Genomic DNA, 19499 nt, shown 5'->3' on the forward strand with positions numbered 1-19499 from the left:
CTTGCAACGAACAATGAGAGAAAGAAAAGAAAAGATGAATAAACTGCCTAGGCAACTAAAAAAAAACCTAGAAGTTCAATAAATTAATTTCCTCTACTGAGTACAATAATTAGAAATCCTGAAAATCAAAGAAGAAACAAAATGGAAAACAAAGAATAGATAAATAAAATGGGAAAAAAATTTAAAGACCAATAAATTAAACAAATTTCTAGACAAATTGGTACAAGAAAGAAAGAAAAACCACACTAGCAAAATAAAAATGAAAAGAGAGAATTCACAATCATGGAGAAATATTAAAGGAAGTTTTCAGATACTATTATACCCAATTATATGCCAACAGCAAAATAAATATATATTTACAAAAACATAAATATCTCAATGCAAAAAATAGAAAGTAAAATAAAGACTCAAAATAAGGTGATCTAGAGAGTTAAACTGAGCAAGCCACAAATAATCCCTTTTATATAAAATGTTCATAAAATTGAGAAAGAAGACTCCCCCACACCAATTTTTTTTTTCTGTGAGACAAATATGGTCCTGATACCCCCAAAGTAGGTAGAGAACAAGTGAAAAAAGAAAACTATAGACCATTATACCTAAGGACTACTGATGTAAAAATATCAATAAAATACTAATAAGATTAAAGCAATATGTTTTTTAGAAGGTTAAAGCATTTTTTAAAAACATTTTCATTATGTCCAGGTTGGATTTATGCCAGAAATGCCAAAATGATTTGACTTTGGCAAAATTATAAATTTAGTATGTCATATTAATACTATAATTAATAAAACTGGTTAGATTAATAGATACAGAAAACTTTAATCAGCATAGGATTCATTTATGATAAAATGACAAAAAAGGATAGGAATAAAGTACCATTGACTGAAATAATAAACTCAAGACACAGTGGTTAAATTTAACAATTCCAAAAATAAACAACAAATTCTGTAAAGCCACCAGGAGAAAAACCTTCAAATGTAAAGAAAAGGAAATCTGAATCACATAAGTCTATACTATTACCCTCTAGAAACTAAAGAACACAATGGAAATATGTATTTTGAAAAGCAAAGGAATTCAAGACGTAATCCAAAATGACATACTCTGAAAATATGAACCGTTTAATCATCAATGAGGAAAAAAGAAGATGGATATTCTATAAAAGATGCAAACAGATTATTTAATTTGCAAATACCCCATGAAAGAGAAACACAAAAAAGGTAAACAAATATAGTTTCCCCCAAATGCACAAGGAACAAATAATTTCATATTTAGAGACTATTAAAAGATGAGGGACACTCCCTAGGAAGAGAAGAACAGTGGTGTTTAAAAAAATGTATAAAACATTTTAAATAATAATGAGTATGTTTAAACAAAATAAAACAACTTACCCACTCCTCCCAACGTGCTATCTTTTCTGCTGTTTCAATAGCCTCCCTATGCTCTCGCTCTGCCTCCTCTGCAGCCTCCTTTGCTAGGCGTTCCTCTGCAGCTTTACGCTCTTCTTCTGCTTTTTCTTCATCTGTTAAACCATAGTTTCGAGGCTCTCCAATATCTTTGATAATCTGCCCAATGGCAAGTTTATTCTGAGGATGGTCAAATTTTCCTACATCTTTAGATTTTAAATGAAAGAAAGATCATAGGTAAAATCACATTTCTGTATATTATATGCATATTCAAGTATTGCTCTGCTTTTGGTAGGATAGTATAGACCAGGGTGTCTTAAACGTTTTCCACTTGCTACCCCTTTTTGCCCAAAAATTTTTTATGCAGCCTGGGATATATTGGTATGTAAAATAAGTATATGTAACCTGTTAGTGTTGCCAAATTTTTTGCTACCCCCACATTCAGTTACGGGACCTAATATGGCATCATGACCCACAGTTTAAGAAGCTAGGGTATAGGGCAGCTAGGTGGCGCAGTGGATAAAGCACTGGCCTTGGATTTAGGAGAACCTGAGTTCAAATCCAGCCTCAGACACTTGACACTAGCTGTGTGACCTTGGGCAAGTCACTTAACCCTCACTGCCCTACAAAAAAAAAAAAAGAAAAGAAAAGAAAGAAGCTAGGGTATAGAAGACTTGTCTTCACTCATTTCCTGGCTCTGGAAACATTTGCTGTTTCATGGTCTTTATGTCTCTTTATTTCTCCCTGCTTCCATGTCCTTTTCTATAGCAAAGTAATAACTGAATGACCTGCCTCATAGAGATATTCTAAGTAAAAGACATTTTAATCCTAAAATGTCATGTTTGTTAATATCGCATAGGTTTTGATGGAGGCTAAAATGGTTAACAGATAACCTAAGAATTGAGTTATAAATAGTACCCAAAAGGGTTAACAGAGAAACTAAGGTTTGTGTTCTGACAGTAACCAAGAGGGTTTCATCCCTACCAACCAATGCCATCAACAGAGACAGTAACTAGGGACTATTAACCATTAATAGCCATTAATATTCCTAGATGACAGGACACCTAGAAACCAGATCTTAAGTAAAGAGATATCATAAACACAGAGACTGGCTTTGAGAAGCTTAAGCATGTCTTTGGGAACATGAGCAGAAAGGATCAAATGTGTCTTTAGGTTCACCTTATTATGGGCAAACCCCAAAAACACACCTCCAAGGAAAAAGGTACTCACCTTGGAGGTTGTCTTGGGACCCCAGGAAGTACAAATTAGGATAAGACCTCTCTCTCATGTACCTCCTTAAAGAAGGAGATTAAGATAATGAGGAAATAACTTACTTTTTCTCATTATAAATATAACCATTTTCCTCCCACTATTCAAGACACTTATCTCCTTGGTGGTCTCTCTGTGGTCACTCACAGTATTTCAATAAAACTTGGGAAACTGAGTCACTGAGTCTTGTAATTCTTTGGGATGCCTCACGATCAATCTGATCAATTAAATCCACCCCCCACATCAAAGTCACTATTTGTGAAAATGAACAACTTCTAACTTTCAATTCTAGTTGCTATAACTCTTTTTTGTTTTGTTTTGTTTTGGTTTTTTGCAGGGCCATGGGGGTTAAGTAACTTGCCCAGGGTCACACAGCTAGTAAGTGTCAAGTGTCTGAGGCCGGATTTGAACTCAGGTACTCCTGAATCCAGGGCCCAGTGCTTTATCCACTGCGCCACCTAGCTGCCTCACTATAACTCTTAATGGAATTTTTTTTAATGACCACATGAATTCTAGTTCCTTTTCAGTTTTACTTCTATACAACTTTTCTCACTATTTGAGCTTTTCTCACTATTGATAATAATTTCAATAACAATAATTTTAAAAATCTATAACCTCTTTAGCTAATGGGTTTGAGAAGAGTAAAGAGAAAACTCCACAGCATCTAGATAATGTTTATATCAACTAAAAAAGGGAGTAAATAGGGATAAGTTCATTGCTGTTACTGAAGCAAAGAATCTACTGAAGCTTCTTATTTTAAAAATATTCTGGATGAAGTCAGTGTACAGGAGGCTGTTTCAAATAAAGTGGATCACAAGATTTTGTGGACAAAGCCAGAAAATGTCACTCTCTTAAATTTATCTCACAAAAGTCTACATAAAATGGACGAGATTACCCAGCTGCAGACATCACTCATCCTAAGAGGCAGTTTGTAAATGTAAAACTAGGGTGTTTCTCAAATCCAATCAAATAGAAGTGGGTGTTTCTTAATTATAAAGTCACCAGGCTACTCCTTCCAAGTCCATCTAAGATATTAACTATGACATGTAAGAAGTCTAGATAAGTAAGAAGTAAAGAGTTAAAAACTTATTTTTGTGCCTCCCATGTTGTCCGGGAGAAAAGGTCCCCTATTCTAATTTTAATGTTTCATAGAATCAGATTTTTTTTTTAAACTGGAAGAGTCTTTAATAATCTACCCTAATCTCCTCATTTAAGATGTCAATAAAATGAGAGCTAGGGAGAGCCAGTCAATTATGTTAGAAGCCAAGGATTAGATGAGATTTGTTGATAAAGATTAATCTGGCAGCACTGTGTAAAGTGGTTTGGGGGAGGGAGAAGTTGTTAAACTCATTAAAAGTTGTTTCAAGTAATCAACAAGCATTTATTAAGTGCCCACTATGTTCCAAGCAGTAGAGCTAGTTATAGGAAATGGACTTATGGTTTTAACTGATATGATATAGGGAACTCCCTTTTCCAATGCAATTGGGCATATTAGCAAAAACCTTCAGTCTTGGAGTTGTCTAGAGCACTGAGATGTTGAGTGACTTGCCTATGGTGACAGTTTGTGTTAGGGGCAGAATTTGAACAGTGGTTTCTTGGGTTTTCAAGGCCTGCTTAAAATCCAAGATGCATTCCATTAGAGGAAGCAACATGTACACATATAAGTGTATATAAAATATATGCAAAGTAAAAAGAGAATAATTTTGGTGGGGATTTCCAACCCTTTGTAATCCAGGGTCACATTTCATGACTCAAATGTTACAAATGACTTCCTAACTGCCAACCTCAATGACCTTTTCTCAGCCCTCATTCTTAACTTCTCTGAAGCATTTCATATTATTGACCATTCTCCCCTAGACACCGGTAATGTTCTCTCCTAGTTTTCTTTCTGCTTGTCTGTAATCTTCTCATCTCCTTTGTAGAATCCTCAACCATATCCCACTGGCTGGGACAGGGCTCAATTCTAGGTCCTCTAATTTTTTCTCTATATACTCTTACTCAGTGATTTCATCAGTTTTCATAGGTTCCATTATTATTTCTCTATAAAGAACTATCAGATCTATATATCTATCCCCATTGTCTCTTGAACTCTATCACCAAATAGGTATTAGATGTGTCCTATAGCCGTTTTAAGTTCAACATATCCAAAACAGAATACATTATTTTCACCCTCAAACACATTTCTCTTCCCAGCTTTTCTATTTATTTGGAAGACACCATCTTCCTTTTGGTCATTTAGTTAGATTCACAACTTAAGAATCATTCACAACCCTTTACTGTCTTTCATCTCCCTTAACTACCTCCACATCCAATCCATTTCCAAGTCTCATTGATTCTACCCCAAACATCTGTCACATCCATCACATCAGTCCCTTCCTCACTACTCACACAGGTACCACCCTAGTTTAGGCCCTCATGCCTTCTCATACAGATGATAGCAAAAGCCTCCCAATGGTCTTTGTCTCAAGTATATACACTTTTTAATCTATCTAGCTGTAGAAGTGATATTTCTAAAGCATGAATTTTACCATGCCGTTTCCCTATCCAAGAAACTGTAATGCAAACTCCTCTCTTGGGGAGGTAAAGCCCTTTCAACCTGGCGTTAATCTACCACTGCAGACTTACTGAGCATTACTCCTCATCATGCATTCTATAGTACAGCCAAACTAGCCTTCTAGATTTTCCTGGTATACAGCCATATGCATCTCCTATCCCCTTGCCTAGAACACATTCCCACCTCACCTCTGACTCTTTGAATCCTGAACCTCTTTAAAGTTCAGCTCATGTGAAGTCTGCCTTGATCATCCCATCTACTAGTGGAGGTCAGTTTCCTTACCCTTGTTAATTCCTTTACTTTGTATATAATATATTTTTATTTTTACTATACATGAAAGAATAGTATAATATAAATTTCCACAAATACTCTTGTTGTGGGCACCCCCAAGTGATTCAAGGACTGAATTTTGCATAGGAATTTGTATTTAATGCATTAGTCAAACAATTTTCCTAAAATGTTATATTTACATTTAATTTCATTCCTTACCAATGTGGTGTGGATGGATTTCAAGTTCATCAAAATAGTTGTAAACAGTCTCATCTTCAGTATTTATGTCACGATAGTTACTAAGTGATCTCAAGAATCTATCCTGGACATAGTGGGTTCCAACCACAATGGCCTCAGGAAGATTCATGACTCTTTCCTTTAAGAATTCATCAGATGCATCCAAAGCAAAAACAAATTCTGTTGAAGAAGAAAAAATTCCCATGTTCAGTATAACAAAAAGTCTGTTGTATGTATGGTGACCTCATATTTTCCATAACAAGATTTGGGACATACATTCATATAAAAATTCCATTTCAAAATTACATTAAAAAGTTTTCCTACTTTTCCTGAAATTACTGTTACTGTCTTCAAAAATCCAGGACATGTGTTGAGGGGATTGAGGGAAATGGGTTATAAAAGGGATTTGGTTCTCATTTCTCATCCACCTTAATATTTCTTTAGTATTTGATATTATCTCCTATCACCTAGTTTGAATAGTCTTTCTCTTTTTGGTTTCTATGATATTGAACTTTCTTGGTTCTTTTTCTATCACTCTAAGAACTCTATATACTTGGTTGGCTCTTTCTCTTTCTGAACCTTTAAGTTTGGTATTCCCTAAGCCTTAGTTCTTGCTTTCTTATCCCCTCTACCTACAGTATTCTTTGTCAATTTCACTGCTTCAACCATCACTTTTATGCAGATAATGCCCAAATTTGTATTTCTACCATTGATCTCTTTTTTCATCTCCAAGCTCAATTGCCCACTGGACATCTCCACTGGGGTGTCCTACTATCATCTCAAATTCAACATTTCCAAAACTGAATTCAGTATCTTTCTTCAAAATTGTTTTTCCTGGCTTTCCTATTTCTAATATTGATATTACCATTCACCCAGTCACTTGTGTTCAAAAGCTTGGTATTTCTTTTCTCTCACCTCCATATCTATTCATTTGCAAAATCTTGTTATTCCTACATCTACAGTATCTCTCAAATATATACCCTTTCTCTATATGTCCCAATTTCTGTTGCCTCTCAATACTTATTTTTTAATGGCTCAATGAACACAGTATATAGGCTTTTTTTTGTGGGGGGGGGGCAATGAGGGTTAAGTGACTTGCCCAGGGTCACACAGCTAGTAAGTATCAAGTGTCTGAGGCTGGATTTGAACTCAGGTACTCCTGAATCCAGGGCCAGTGCTTTATCCACTGTGTCACCTAGCCGCGCCCAGTATATAGGCTTTTAAGAGTTAGCAAAGCATTTAAAATACATTAATCTTATTTCATCACAAACTGAGGTACTATTATTACTCCCATTTTATAGATGAGGAAACAGATTCAGAAAGGTTATGATTTTCTTGGCATCACACAACTAGTAAGTGTCTGGGACAAAATTTGAAGTCAGGCTTTTCAGATTCCAAGTACTATGCTACATACACAATTCCATGATGCCTTTTTCCAGCTCTCATTATTTCTTTCTTTTTTTTTGGTGAGGCAATTGGGGTTAAGTGACTTGTCCAGGGTCACACAGCTAGTAAGTGTTAAGTGTCTGAGGCAGGATTTGAACTCGGGTCCTCCTGACTCCAGGGCTGGTGCTCTATCCACTGCACCACCTAGCGTCCCTTATTTCATTTTTTAAAAATAAATTTTTGATAACTTATTTTTATACCACCTAATTTTTTTCAGTATCTCTCTCTTCCACTCAGAATCATTCCACAGAACAAAGAATATTTTTTCAAAGAAAAAGAGGAAAAGGAGAGAAAAAACCCCAGCAAAACCAACCAGCATACTGAAGAAAATCTGAGATACAATGTTCCACATCTGTGAACCTCCTAACCCTACAAAGGAATGGGAGGAAGGGGTATAAGGTATCTTCTTACACCTCTTCTTTAGGCCTTATCATTTTTTACATGGGTTATTGTAATAGCTTCTAGTGCTCTAGAACAAACTGAACTGTTCCCCTTCTCATGTATATCTCCTGTTATCCCATTTCTCTGCCTTTATATTACTTTCTATGCCTGGAATAACTTCCATTGCATATCTCTGTTTAAATGCTACCTATCCTTTAAGACTAAACTCAAATGCTACCTTCTCTGCAATTCACCATTTACTTCCCTGATCCTTTCCCTCTCCCTCAATTAGTACTGATCTTTTCCACCTTGGTTCTTTTGTGACATTTTGTTTCTGCTTTTGTTATACAGTTACCATGTTCTACTTTGTATGATTTGTGTGTGTGTGTGTGTGTGTGTGTGTGTGTGTTATTTGTTGTGTTCCTTTAATTAGAAAGTAAGCTCTTTGGGGGCTGAGATTGTGTCTTATTTACTTTTGTAGCTCTTCTAGACCTACTATATAATTGGTATTTTTAAAATATTGGTTGAATTTAATTGATTGGTTAATCAAATGTTCTTATTAACTATGAATTGATAATAATGATAACAGGTAACAATTATATGCTACTTGCTACATGTCAAGCACTGTGCTGTGTTTTATCATTTATCATTTATTATATTATTATCTCATTTGATCATCATAACAGCTCTATGGGATGGGTGTTATTATTATCCCCATTTTACAGATGAGGAAACCGAGGCAAAAAGGTTAAGTGATTGGCCAAGGGTCACACAGCTAGTAAGTATCTGAGGTTGGATTTGAATTCAGGTCTTCCTGACTCCAGGTCCTACTGTCTATCTATTGTGCCACCTCATTGCCCCTAGGAATGAACAGATTGCTCTCCCTTATCTATTTTTTTCTCCTTCATCTAAGATTCCATAAATAAAAGCAAACCATTATTGTTCTGTTGAAGAGAACCTGTATCTCCTTTGCTGACTCACTTCCTTTACCTATGGAAATTTACCAATGTTATTAACAGGTATGCAGGTTCATATATTAAAAATGGAAAGTATATTAGTATGTCAGTTTGTTTCAATAATCTCATTTTAAAGGTAGGGAAACTGCAGTCAGGATCAAGGTGAAAAAAGCTTTCAAGTCTATGTGGATATTATTAAAATTGCCATGGTTAAGTTTGTTTAACATATATAATAACATATTAGTTTACATTTAACATTTGTGATGGGTAAAACTCCAGGTAATAATATTCTCACACATTGAAATCATATTGAATATAACCTAGTCTTTCTTTTATAATTCAAAAGATTCTGGGGCAGCTAGGTGGCACAGTGGATAAAGCACTGGCCTTGGATTCAGAAGGACCTGAGTTAAAATCTGGTATCAGACACTTGACACTTACTAGCTGTGTGACCCTGGGCAAGTCACTTAACCCTCACTGCCCTGCAAAAACAACAACAATAACAACAACAACAAAAGACTCTTTAAGATTATACACTGCATATTCATGTCTATTATCATAGCATAAAATCTAAAGCATGGATACTCATTTGGAAATCCATTTGATAAATAATCAGATAATAAAAATTCAGTAAATCTAGAGAAAGTACATTTGAATGTTTGGAATTTAATTTTTCCTATTTTTTTTTTGATTGACAGCTTTAAGGTTATTATCTTTTTTTTTTTTTTTGGTGAGGCAATTGGGGTTAAGTGACTTGCCCAGGGTCACACCGCTAGTAAGTGTCAAGCAAGGGTCTGAGGTCTAATTTGAACTCTGGTCCTCCTGAATCCAGGGCCGGTGCTTTATCCACTGAGCCACCTAGTGGCCCCAAGGTCATTATCTTTTAAGTAGCACCTGAGAAAAGTACTGAACTGAAAATAGTAGATAACATAGCACATTTAAACGATTTATCAATAATATATAGAATGCTACTAGGCACCAGATAAAAACTGATTTGAATGTTTCATTGCTTAAACTGATGCATGCTTATTAGGCTTATGAGAAAGATGAATAAAAAATAAAGAACTGTTATGAAGAAATCACTTTATAAGCCTTAAAGAGCTGCTTAAATATGTGTTATTGGGGGCAGCTAGGTGGCACAGTGGATAAAGCACCGGCCCTGGATTCAGGAGTACCTGAGTTCAAATCCGGCCTCAGACACTTGACACTTACTAGCTGTGTAACCCTGGGCAAGTCACTTAACCCTCCATTGCCCAACAAAAAAACAAAAACAAAAAACAAAACATGTGTTATTATTTCCTCTCTGTATTTTGGATACTTTATCTGAAAAATATATCTGATAGATGCTGTCCTCTACCTGCTTCACAGAGTAGTAAAGCAGATAGTGTGGTCCATAATGAATGAAAGCATTAAGAGAAATGCTACTAATTTCAGTATTTCCAGGATCTATATTTTTATAGGAATGGATATTCCCCCCATGAGTGCTGAGCAGAGCCCTTCTACATCTTTGTAGATAGTAAGCTGTAAAAAAAAAAAAAATTATCATCATGGATGACAATGTAGACTATCCAAGCCTGTTCATTCGCAAATGTGAAGAGTTGTGTTAGCAACTACTGTTCCATATAAGCCTATTTTCTTATTCTTCTCCTTGATGAAAATGTAAAAAAGGAACAAGTCAGGCTTTTGAACATGATTATCTTTTTTTTTTTTTGTGGGGGCAATAAGGATTAAGTGACTTGCCCAGAGTCACACAGCTGGTAAGTATCAAGTGCCTGAAGGCGGATTTGAACTCAGGTCCTCCTGAAGGTGATTTATCCACTATGCCACCTAGCTGCCCCGACTGAAGATGATTTTCTACAGTAATTCTTAGAATTGATTGAGGAAATATAAAATCCTACTGTATGTATTATTCAGTTATTTTATGACTTTATAAAATAAAACAGTCTTGAAAACTCTCTTTAAATAAGGTTTCTCTTACATAAATGTTAAAACTACATAAGATTAATTAGAGCTGTAACTATAGTGATATTTATTTACTTAGTACTGACAAAAAATATAGTATAAAACAGAGAGATATAAGGGCTATGAATGATATGCTCAATGACCAAAAAAGATTTGCATTGAAGAATGTGGACAGAAAAATAGGAACTACAATAATTTTCCAACATTTTAATGGATTAACAATACAGGGATCCATTACCTGCTGCCTTCCCACCCCCACCCCCTACCCCCCTACCGGCTGCAATCTGGTGGCCTAATAATAGATAGCTCTCAACTCCTATTGAAGAAAAAACACAATATATAAGGACACAATGAAATGAATGGTCCTGTCCACTGTAGTAAAAGCTTTTTGTTTTTTGGATAAGAGACAACCTATAGTTTGGTCCTAAAATAGTTATCCCAACCCTTCAGTTTTGTCTAAAGGATCCTTTCACAACTGCAAACATATTTGGTTACTTCCCTTTGCCTCCAGCCCTTGAACAAGTCGTCATTCTGACGACAAATTCTATCAGCTGTGTGGCAAATATTCCCCTAGAAGTCCCCCTTTTCTCCTTTGAGTGATTCCCCTTTTCTCTACCCCTCCCTCTCCTGTGAAAGGTGTTACCTAGCCTAAGTTGACACAAAATGTTGCTGATTAAATACTATAAGTGGATCTAAAAAGTACAAAAACTAAATAAGTAGTCTAGAAAGTTGAAACTCCTATAAGCAGTGTCCTTAACATGCTCATGTTTCTTTGCTTTCTGTTTGCCATTCTACCTTCACTCAAGTCATCATACCCCTACTGATGGGTATGCTTTTCCCAAGAGGCCCCATTTCTCTTGGTAGAGAAAATTCTTCAACAATAGCATGGTTCTGCAAATACTAATCATAGATGACATTGAACTCACAGCATTGAGGCTTACAAAGCCTTCTCAACCTAGCAACTGGACAAGGTAAAATTGGAACACGTTTGGAAACCAAGCAGTGTTTGCTAGCTATCACAAGGCTTCAGCCTTTTATGGTATTTCTTGCTTCCTCTCTGTGTTAACAAATGATCCTAGATTAGATATGCCTGCCCCTTTCCTTACTGAGTCATGCCATTGATACCAAAGGCTTGGATTTATTTCCTCAAATTGGTTTATACATTGTTCTTAAAAAACCTGATATTTATGCTTATGAATTCCCTAGTTTTGAATTATTTCCCCCTGAACCAATGGTGTACTTTTAAAATTCAAAGGTACTCTTTTGGTGTGAAAGGCATATTGAACAGGACACCTTTCAAAATAATCCTGTGGAAAGATTTTAAACTTACCAGGTATAGTTAATTTATCAAATAGAGGAATTTTGCCTCTAGATTCTTCCTCTTCTTCCTCTTCTTCTTCTAATAACAGAGAATACATAATTTACATTTTATGATTATTGAAAAATGACAATGTCAGTTAAAATTCATGTTTCTAAATAGCAATTACTAATGAAAATATATTAAAAGTAGACCACATATTTAAGCAATATTTTATCTTATTTGTTTTGATTGAAAAATTATTTTTGTAGTGAACTATTTTACCTAACAAAGAGAACACTGACACTTACGATTAAACAAGTCTTTTGCTTGATCATAGGTCTTTGGGTATCCATCCAAAATGTAACCTTGGTTTTTGCATGGCATAGATTTTAGTTTATCTTTCATGAATCTAATAACATATTGATCTTCTAAGCGACCTAAAAATAAACAGAAAATATGCTGCATATAAAGTACCCAGGTGTCTAATGTATAAAATTACAGTATCAAGATTAGCATATTTAAGAAATGAATTTCTGAAGACTGCTTATTTTTCAGGAATTCTAAAGTTTCAAATGGGTGGTTTCTTAGTTATATACCTTTTGTCTCACTCTGCCAGCAAGAAAAAATGGCAAATTTAATTTTTTCTGTACTTAAATTTCATACAGAATTACTATATTATGACTCTTTTAGAACATTATTATTATGTCTTTCAGTAATTTAAAATTTATGCCAAAGACAAAAAGGCTAAAGCTATGATTTTATTTATTTGTATGGAAATAGTTTCCATTTCCCCATGAACTCTTATTAGGTTCAAAGAAAAAAAACAAACCAGAAAGATGCAAAATGATTGAGTCTTTGTTCATTAAATATTTCAAGACTATTTTTATTAAATAAATCTATTTTAAAATGTTTTGTGTTTAAATGAAGTGAAAATAATCAGTATATTAGCAGTAATCCTGGTACTCTTTGGATTTACTCTATATGTTTCTTCAACAATTTTTCATTACTACAAAAATATATTATGGGTAATTAATTTATGCCTTGGTAATATTTTGAGGAATGAATGCAGTGGTCTTATCTCCAAGTCACTTTAGTCTGTCAAAAGACCTGTCTCCTTGGAAATATACTGAACATACTTTTGTCAATATCAGACTTCATGGCAGGGATTTTAAAATTCTTCCTTCAAAGTCAATTAACACAAGCCCAATTAGGTGACTTATAAAAATTCTTATAATCATTTTATTAAATAAATCAAATCCTGAATCATAAAATCATTAATAAAATCAATCTATCATCTATGGTGCTTTTATGGTCTGGGATGAACAGAAGGCCAATAGATTTGTTTCTGAAGAAAGCTGCTACATGAGTAACCTAGAGGGAGGAAAGCACTTGAGATAGATGATTTGATGATGGTAAACAAATCTTAGGGAGGTCATTTGTCTCAAGAATATACCTTTCTAAGTATTATTCTCTCTTTTCTTAGGATCAATGAAAATGCCATATTTTTCTCCCTTGTTCCATAAACTCTTCCCTAGGATTATATAAGCTTTTTGAAGTCCAGTTACATTTATATTCTTTACTGTATTATAAAAGCCTACTACACTCTGAGTATTCATTAAATATTTCACTAAAAGTTAAAAAACCTTTTGTACTTTCATTTACTTTGTTTCCTTCTCTGTAGATATGATAAGCCAATTCAAGAGGCATTTCCTTAAGGGCCTACTCTGTAAAAAGCATTGAACTGGGTTCTGGGGAGACAAAGAAAGACAAGCAATTGAAGGAATCACAATGGATCTCTATTTGTTTAATATGTCATCACAGAGGTGTATTTTAACTCAAGAAGTTGTGCCTTTCCTGTGACTTCCTAAGTAATGATTCCAGTAATTGTTTTTCCAATTAGACTAGATTTTTAGACAAGTATTGTGCATTATATATCTTGGTGCAATTATAGTTTATGGTACATGTTGTTTCTGGTAGACATGGTATTTAACGCAGATTTTGTAGGCAGAAAGATCATGGAAAGAAACATAGTACATGTAAACAGGTTGTAGGATAAACCTAAAGCATCTATCATTGTTACTACTACTATGACTATGACGACTACAATTACGACTATGACTACTATTACTACTACTGGAATGGTGCATATAAATAAGCTGTATCCTATTGCCAAAATGACTCATGTACAAAAGGAGACATAGTTGAAGATATATCATCATCACCATTAAAATAATGTATATTAATATGATGATTTAAAGATTGCAAACTGCTTTACAAAGATTGTCTCAATTGAGCAGATTTATAGGAAAAACTTTGCACAGAAATGGAGGAGAGCTAACTCTGCAGTGAAGTTAGACTAAGATGTACAACACAAGAAGTATATAGTTATCCTTACACTATAAAAAGACCAAAGGGGAGAGACCCTGAACATGGATCTGTTTGGATCCACTATGCAGAAATAATATTCAAACATGAAAAAGATTCACAAATGATGAGAAGGCACAAAATAACTATAGTCTGCACTGGTGGAAGAAATAACAACTCCAATGAAATCACTCAAAGTATCAGATTTCATAGTCTGAGAGGGCAAGAAGGCAAGAAATTAGTTAAAATTCAGGAAAACTAGTTATTTTTCACATTTTCAAAAGATTGATTTATACTTTCCCAAAGTTTGTTTGTAGATCTAAAGCTTGTCTTTTTTTCCACTTAGAATCTTTTTTTTTTTCAAAAATTTTTTTTTTTTTGCAGGGCAATGGGGGTTAAGTGACTTGCCCAGGGTCACACAGCTAGTAAGTGTCAAGTGTCTGAGGCCGAATTTGAACTCAGATACTCCTGAATCCAGAGCCCATGCTTTATCCACTGCGCCACCTAGCTGCCCCCAAATCTTTATTTTTAATAAAGAGGAAATGTAGGGGAAAGGACTAGAACTGTAGTCAGGAAGACCTGGGTTTGATTACCAGCATCAACATTTGCTTGTTACATGACCATGGATTAGTCATTTAACCGCTTAATCTCAATCACTTCATTTGATAAAAAACACCTCAGGGATTCTATGAGGCTTTGATGAAATAATGTGTGGAAAGTTATTTGAAAATCTTAAATTGCCACATAAACATCAGCTATCATTATTGTTTTCATTTTTGTTATCACTTAAAGTTTTTACATACTACTATTCATACATGCTGAAGGGAATACCCATGAAACACCGTAAGTTATGAGAAAAATGAATGATCTAGTTGATATTTTGCTAATATTTAAAGATACTTACAATGCAACCTGGATGCAGATTTACATTGTTCAAATGTTTTTGGAAAATTAATTTCCTATGATTTAGGTGCAATTTTCCTGATGAAAAAAGAAAGACATGACTTCAGATGCTTACACATTACCTCCATTCTGTTCCATGCTTTCTTTGGCTCCATCTAAGAGTTCTTGAATCTCTTCTAAGTTTTCTTCTTCTTCTTCATCATTATCAGTATCTTCTTGTTCTTCTCCTTCTGCTTCTTCTTTTGGTGCAACAAGAAGCTCCTAGATACCACACAAGGGTTCAAATAGGAGATTAAAAATTGGTTTTCTCTGAAAAATTCATTTGGCACGTGATCTTAATCCTTCATCAATTACTAAATGGATCTGTCTGCCAAGGTACTCTTCTGGCTCTCTTCTGATTTTCTCTCTTGGCAATTTCATTCACTTCCTGGGTTTTAATTATCTTCTCTATTTGATGACTTCCATATTAGTACTTCTAGCCTTTGGCCTCTTCCTCAAAAACTTTAGCCTCTCATTTCCAACAACCTGCTGGGTATTCCTCTCTGAATATCTCATCCCTATTATAACCATGTTGGTTCATTCCCTTTATAATGTCTTACTCTGGATTACCATAGCAGCTTTCTAACTGCTCTTTCTGCCTCCAATCTCTCCCCCTTTTCATTCAATCCTCCACATGATTGCCTAGGTAATCTTTCTAAGACAGTGATCTGGTCACATCATTCTTCTACTCAAACATTTTCATTTATAAAGCTAGAATTAAAGAACTGCCAAAATCTAGTTTTGATCACTTTTCAAGTCTTATTTTATACTATTTCCACTTCATACATTTTAGTTTGGCTATAACAGGTCATTCATTATCTCCCATTCTTGTTTTTATCTTATCTCACTTTGATATCTTTGCTCACATTCTTTCCCATACTTAGAAAAGAATCTCTTCATCATATTTACCTATTGAAATTCCTTCCTTACTTTAAGATGCAACTTAGGTGTTTTCTCCTCAGTTTAATATTATCCCAATGACTTTTAGGGAATAAGCCATATTATCTTTTTTCTTTATCTTTTTTTTGCAGGGAAATGAGGGTTAAGTGACTTGCCCAGAGTCACACAGCTAGTAATTGTCAAGTGTCTGAGGCCAAATTTGAACTCAGGTCCTCCTGACTCCAAGGCCGATGCTTTATCCACTGCGTCACCTAGCTGCCCCCAATAAACCATATTATCACAAGTATTTTAAAGGACTTCAGAGGTCTTCTAGTTCAACCCCTTTATTATATAGGGAGATAAGTCCAAAAAGGTGAATAGGTTTGTTCAAGGTAAGGTAATACCAGGGTAAGAACTGAAAGCCAGGCCAAAGATCCATACTTAATAAGTAGTTTAGAGACCACCTAGTTCAGCCTCCTCTTTTATATGCAACCCTTGGCTCAAAGGGCCAATTACATGGGATTATAGATGAAGAAAAGGTTCCTGAGGCATCTTGAACTTAATATGCCCCCAAGTGAACAAGTAAACAAATTAACTTTTCACCAAAACCTACCTGTTTCCTAATTTCTCAGTTTCTGTTGATATTCATCCCTCTAGTCATCTCAATTAACAACCTTGGAGTCAGTCATCCTTGACTCTTCACTCTCTAACTCTACCCATCCATCAGTTGTTATATCTTGCTGTTTCTTCCTCTGCAACATCTTTCACTCTGGTTCTCTTCTCTCCACCATTTTTGTTTCTATTCTCATCAGTTTTTGTAAGAGGTTCCTAATTTCCTCCTCTGATTCAAGTGTTGCCCCTCTCTAATCAAGCCTATATCCGACTGCCACAATGATATTCCCAGAGCATATGTCTCACCATGTCACCCCCCTGCTCAGGAGCTTCCAGTGGCTTCCTCTTACAAACTCTTCTGATCAAATACAAACTCTTCTGCTGGTATTTCAAATCCTTCATAAGCTGGGCCAACCTTTTTAGATTTACTATACTTGACTTCCCTTCATGAACTCTACAATTCTTCCCTTCAAGAACTCTACAATTCAGCCAAACTGGTTTTCTTGTTTTTCCTCACATACATCATGCTATCTCCTAACTCTGTACCTTTGCAAAGGTTGTCCCCATGACTAGAACACATGCCCTCCTTACCTGCCCCTCAGAAATCCTAATTTCTTTCAAAGCTTAGCTCAAGACCCTTCTACATAAGGGCTTTCCTAATATCTGAGTGTTCCTCCTTTGGTTCCCACCATCTTTTTTGGTGCAAATGACCCTGTGTTTACTTCATACATATTGTCTCCTGTAACAGAATATAAGCTTCTTGAGGGCAGAGATTGTTTCACTTTTGTCTTTATATCCTTAGTACGTAGCATAGCACATGGAAATAACATACTCAATAAATGCTTGTTGAGTGATTCATTAACTTGACTTAACTAAAGTCTCACAGGTTGCCTCCCACATCAATTCTTAGTCATACTGAGAATCATTCTGATTGATCCCACCTACATGATTTATATTTTCAAAAAGTCTTTAAGAACAGGGGTATTCCTATCCAAAAGACTTAAAAAAAAACTAGAGCCACTTCAAAACATCTTGATGAGTGTTCAGAAGTGCAAAAATAATTAAAAAAAAAGATTCACTTTTAAAATCAAGTAAGTTCTTAGGATAAATTAAGATAAAACTGAGGCATTTTTCCCATTTGTAAACCATCAGGTCCCAAATTTTTAAAATCTGTACACTTGCACTTTCAGTTTAAGGTACATAGTAGGCACCTAAATACCTGTACCATAAATTGAAGGCATTTATAAGTTTCTCCCTCCTCCTTTTTTTTCTTTAAGTTCATAGTTAGAAAAAAAAAAGATTTGCATAGAATTTTTTTTTTTTTTAGTGAGGCAATTGGGGTTAAGTGACTTGCCCAGGGTCACACAACTAGTAAGTGTTAAGTGTCTGAGGCCGGATTTGAACTCAGGTACTCCTGACTCCAGGGCCGGTGCTCTATCCACTGCGCCACCTAGCTGCCCCTGCATAGAATTCTTAAGGGTGATTTTTAATTACATGGTTGGTCCCAATTTTTAGATTATTAGAGCTGAAAGAGACCTAAGAATCACAGAATGATAGAATATCAGGGCTGGAAAGGTTCTAGAAGTCAACTAATCGAACCTTTTAATTTTCAGATAATGAAACTGGGCCCAGAGAAATGAAGAGACTTGCACAAGATCACATAGGCAGAGGGATCAGAACCCAGATCTTACAGTTCTAAGAGTCTTCCTATGGAAATACATTCTAATTTTATAACTGAAGTCAAAAGAGTTTAACTCATAAAAAACTCTTTATATTCAGTTTTTTAGTGAGTGATGTATTATTCTCTAGCGAGTTACATATTATATAAAGAGAATTGTTGGTTTCAAAAAAGGTCAGAAATGAAAATTCAAAGCAGGATCCAAAGAAACAAATATGAATTTACCAGCCTTGCTATGGCTTCTGTTATCACATCCTTTATTTTAATATGGTGTAATTTGTAGTGCTTGCACACTTCTTCCGCAATAGATGATTTTCCCACAGCAGGAGGACCAAGAATACAAATCTTAACAGGCTAAAAATCAAAAGAATATAAAAATACAGAGTTTAGGATGACAGATTTAGATTTGGAAGGGACCTTATAAGTCATCTAGTTCAACCCTGTCACAGAGGAGAAAACTGAGGCTTAGCAGTGATTTGTTCTTGTCCAAAGGTGGTAGGTATAAAAACTGTGATTTGGACTCATGTCCTGACTTCTAAATCAAACACTATTTTCACAGTATTGTTGGTAACAATACATTCAGGGACTGGCCACACTGATAACTCATCTTCCAAGAACCTCCAAGAATAAATGTTATATGTGTCAATATTTCTTTTAAAATTATAAACTTTACTGTCCATCTCCAGAGAAAGAACTGGTGGAGTCTGAATGCAGACTGAAGTATACTTTTTCTTTACTTTATTTTTCTTGGATTTTAAAAAATCTGTTTTCTTTTTCAGCATGACTTACATGGAAATGTTTTGCATGACTATACATGTATAACCTATGTCTAATTGCTCGCCTTCTCATTGGGGAGTTGGGGAGAAGAGGAAGGGAGGGAGAAAATTTGGAACTCCAAATTCGGAAAAAAAATCTTAAAATTGTTTCTACATGAAATTGGGAAAAATATTAAATTTTAAAAATTATAAATCTCTCCAAGGTAAATTTATAATAGCATGAATTGAGTCCTAGGAATGTATATCTATATTCCATGTTCCTTTATCATTGCGAGCTTTTCAGTAATAACCCTAACATTGGTTCACATAGAGTACTTTTTAGCTTACAAAATACTCTCCTTACAATAGCACTGTAAGCTAAGTTGTAGAAGTATGATTTTTTCAATAGATGAGGAAAATGAGCCTCAGGAGATGAAAGGGTTGATTTACTTTAATCAGGGCCCCAAACTAGTAAATGTCAGATCTGTCAC

At 35.0% G+C, this 19499-nt stretch overlaps 1 protein-coding gene across 1 annotated transcript in view; it reads right to left on the reverse strand.

Annotated features, from left to right (window-relative positions):
* The window catches only part of AK7 (adenylate kinase 7), a 110415-nt gene that overhangs the window by 25462 nt on the left and 65454 nt on the right, over window positions 1-19499 (reverse strand). The window contains exons 11-16 of the mRNA XM_043986661.1: window positions 18479-18607; window positions 15168-15306; window positions 12087-12215; window positions 11809-11877; window positions 5716-5913; window positions 1389-1609 (exon numbers count right to left, since the gene is read on the reverse strand). Of these exons, the coding sequence (XP_043842596.1) occupies window positions 1389-1609; window positions 5716-5913; window positions 11809-11877; window positions 12087-12215; window positions 15168-15306; window positions 18479-18607 (885 nt within the window). The remainder of the gene's footprint in view (window positions 1-1388; window positions 1610-5715; window positions 5914-11808; window positions 11878-12086; window positions 12216-15167; window positions 15307-18478; window positions 18608-19499) is intronic.

This window comes from Dromiciops gliroides, chromosome 2, assembly GCF_019393635.1.
Source record: "Dromiciops gliroides isolate mDroGli1 chromosome 2, mDroGli1.pri, whole genome shotgun sequence".
NCBI classification, from domain to species: Eukaryota; Metazoa; Chordata; class Mammalia; order Microbiotheria; family Microbiotheriidae; genus Dromiciops; species Dromiciops gliroides.